The 1,890-nt window shown below is 31.8% G+C and overlaps 1 protein-coding gene across 1 annotated transcript in view; it reads right to left on the bottom strand.

Moving 5' to 3' along the window:
* The window catches only part of LOC106473029 (CXXC-type zinc finger protein 1-like), a gene marked incomplete at its 3' end in the record, with an annotated part of 59,075 nt that extends 57,785 nt beyond the window's left edge, over window positions 1-1,290 (bottom strand). The window contains exon 1 of the mRNA XM_013933705.2: window positions 1,072-1,290. Within this exon, the coding sequence (XP_013789159.2) occupies window positions 1,072-1,256 (185 nt within the window). The remainder of the gene's footprint in view (window positions 1-1,071) is intronic.
* Between the last annotated feature and the right edge of the window lie 600 nt (window positions 1,291-1,890).

The following is a 1,890-nucleotide window of genomic DNA, read 5'->3' as shown; positions in this document are numbered from 1 at the left end:
TTACCAGCGTCACATGACTTCTGCTGTCGTTAACAATATAACAGATCATGAAAGAACTGTTGTTTTGTAAATATATAAGTATAGACTATCAAAAGGTGAAATGAAAAAATATGAAAAAAGCTTGACAGGAAAAGGTTTAACACTACAACTGGTTTACAAAACAAGGAAACACAGAGCATTTCTTGTACAAACCAATTGTACTAATATTAATAATACAACTGACAAACATAACAGGGAAACAAAGCATTTCTTATACAAACCACTTGTACTGATATTAATAAAACAACTGGCTTACAAAACAGGGAAACACAAAGTATTTCTTGTACAAACCAATTGTACTGATATTAATAATACAACTGACATACAAAACAGGAAAACACAAAGTATTTCTTGTACAAACCAATTGTATTGATATTAATAATACAACTGACATACAAAACATGAAAACACAAAGTATTTCTTGTACAAACCAATTGTACTGATATTAATAATACAACTGACATACAAAACAGGAAAACACAAAGTATTTCTTGTACAAACCAATTGTACTGATATTAATAATACAACTGACATACAAAACAGGAAAAACACAAAGTATTTCTTGTACAAACCAATTGTACTGATATTAATAATACAACTGGCTTACAAAACAGGAAAATACAAAGTATTTCTTGTACAAACCAATTGTACTGATATTAATAAAACAACTGGCATACAAAACACAGAACCATGAAAGAAACGGAATGAAAAATGGAAGTTACCTTCACAGCATGTCAAAGACATGATGATCTATAAATAGTGTCATAACTGGGATGGTTTCACAACATAATGGATGGAGAAAACAGACTTAGAGGTGTATTGAGTATAATAGGACATATAGTAATATTTACACCATGGAGCTAGAGAGTGACAGACACTACATATACTAAAATCATGTCTCATAAGGCAAATACTTTATAAAGACTGAACTGAATATCCCAAATAGATAGCTCATTTCCAGAACACACTAAACCACTGGATGTTCATAACCTAGAAATACAATCATTATTACTCACTAAAAACAGAACTTACATCATGAAACGATTAGTTTCCTTTGTCCGGCAGATACAATACAGATGTCTTTCACTGTCACTCTCATCACTTTCATCTTTTGTGTAAGGATTCTGCTTCACAGCAGGCTTGCAGTAGCTATGCATCTGCCAACCAACTGGGAGCAGTGGTCCATTTGATGTTTCTGTGTTCTCAGAAGTATCCATATCACTAGCCACAGTAACTTCATTATCATTCTAGAGAAAAAAGATTTTCACAGTTTAACAATACAAGTAATAAGATAATAACAAATATGAATGCATTAACGTAATTACTTTAAACATCTTTTATTATAAAACCTGTAACTTTGCACTATTTAAGAAAATACTGTCAACCACTGACACAGGTAGTTCAAGTTTAAACATGACAACTTTATACAACTTCTACATTTTCAGCCATTAAACAGTGCAAGTCAAACCTTTCAGTTTGGTGGTGTTAAACTATAACATTCAATACTTTCAACTGTAGTGTTGTTAAACTGTGACATTCAATACTTTCAACTGTAGTGGTGTTAAACTGTGACTTTCAATACTTTCACCTATAGTGGTGTTAAACTGTGACATTCAATACTTTCACCTGTAGTGGTGTTAAACTGTGACATTCAATACTTTCACCTATAGTGTTGTTAAACTGTGACATTCAATACTTTCACCTGTAGTGGTGTTAAACTGTGACATTCAATACTTTCAACTGTAGTGGTGTTAAACTGTGACATTCAATACTTTCAACTGTAGTGGTGTTAAACTGTGACATTCAATACTTTCAACTGTAGTGGTGTTAAACTGTGATATTCAATACTTT

This window comes from Limulus polyphemus, unplaced genomic scaffold, assembly GCF_000517525.1.
Source record: "Limulus polyphemus unplaced genomic scaffold, Limulus_polyphemus-2.1.2 Scaffold5822, whole genome shotgun sequence".
In the NCBI taxonomy this organism is placed as follows: Eukaryota; Metazoa; Arthropoda; class Merostomata; order Xiphosura; family Limulidae; genus Limulus; species Limulus polyphemus.
The sequence above is the reverse complement of the archived record's forward strand: the minus strand, read 5'-3'. Positions and strand labels throughout refer to the sequence as shown.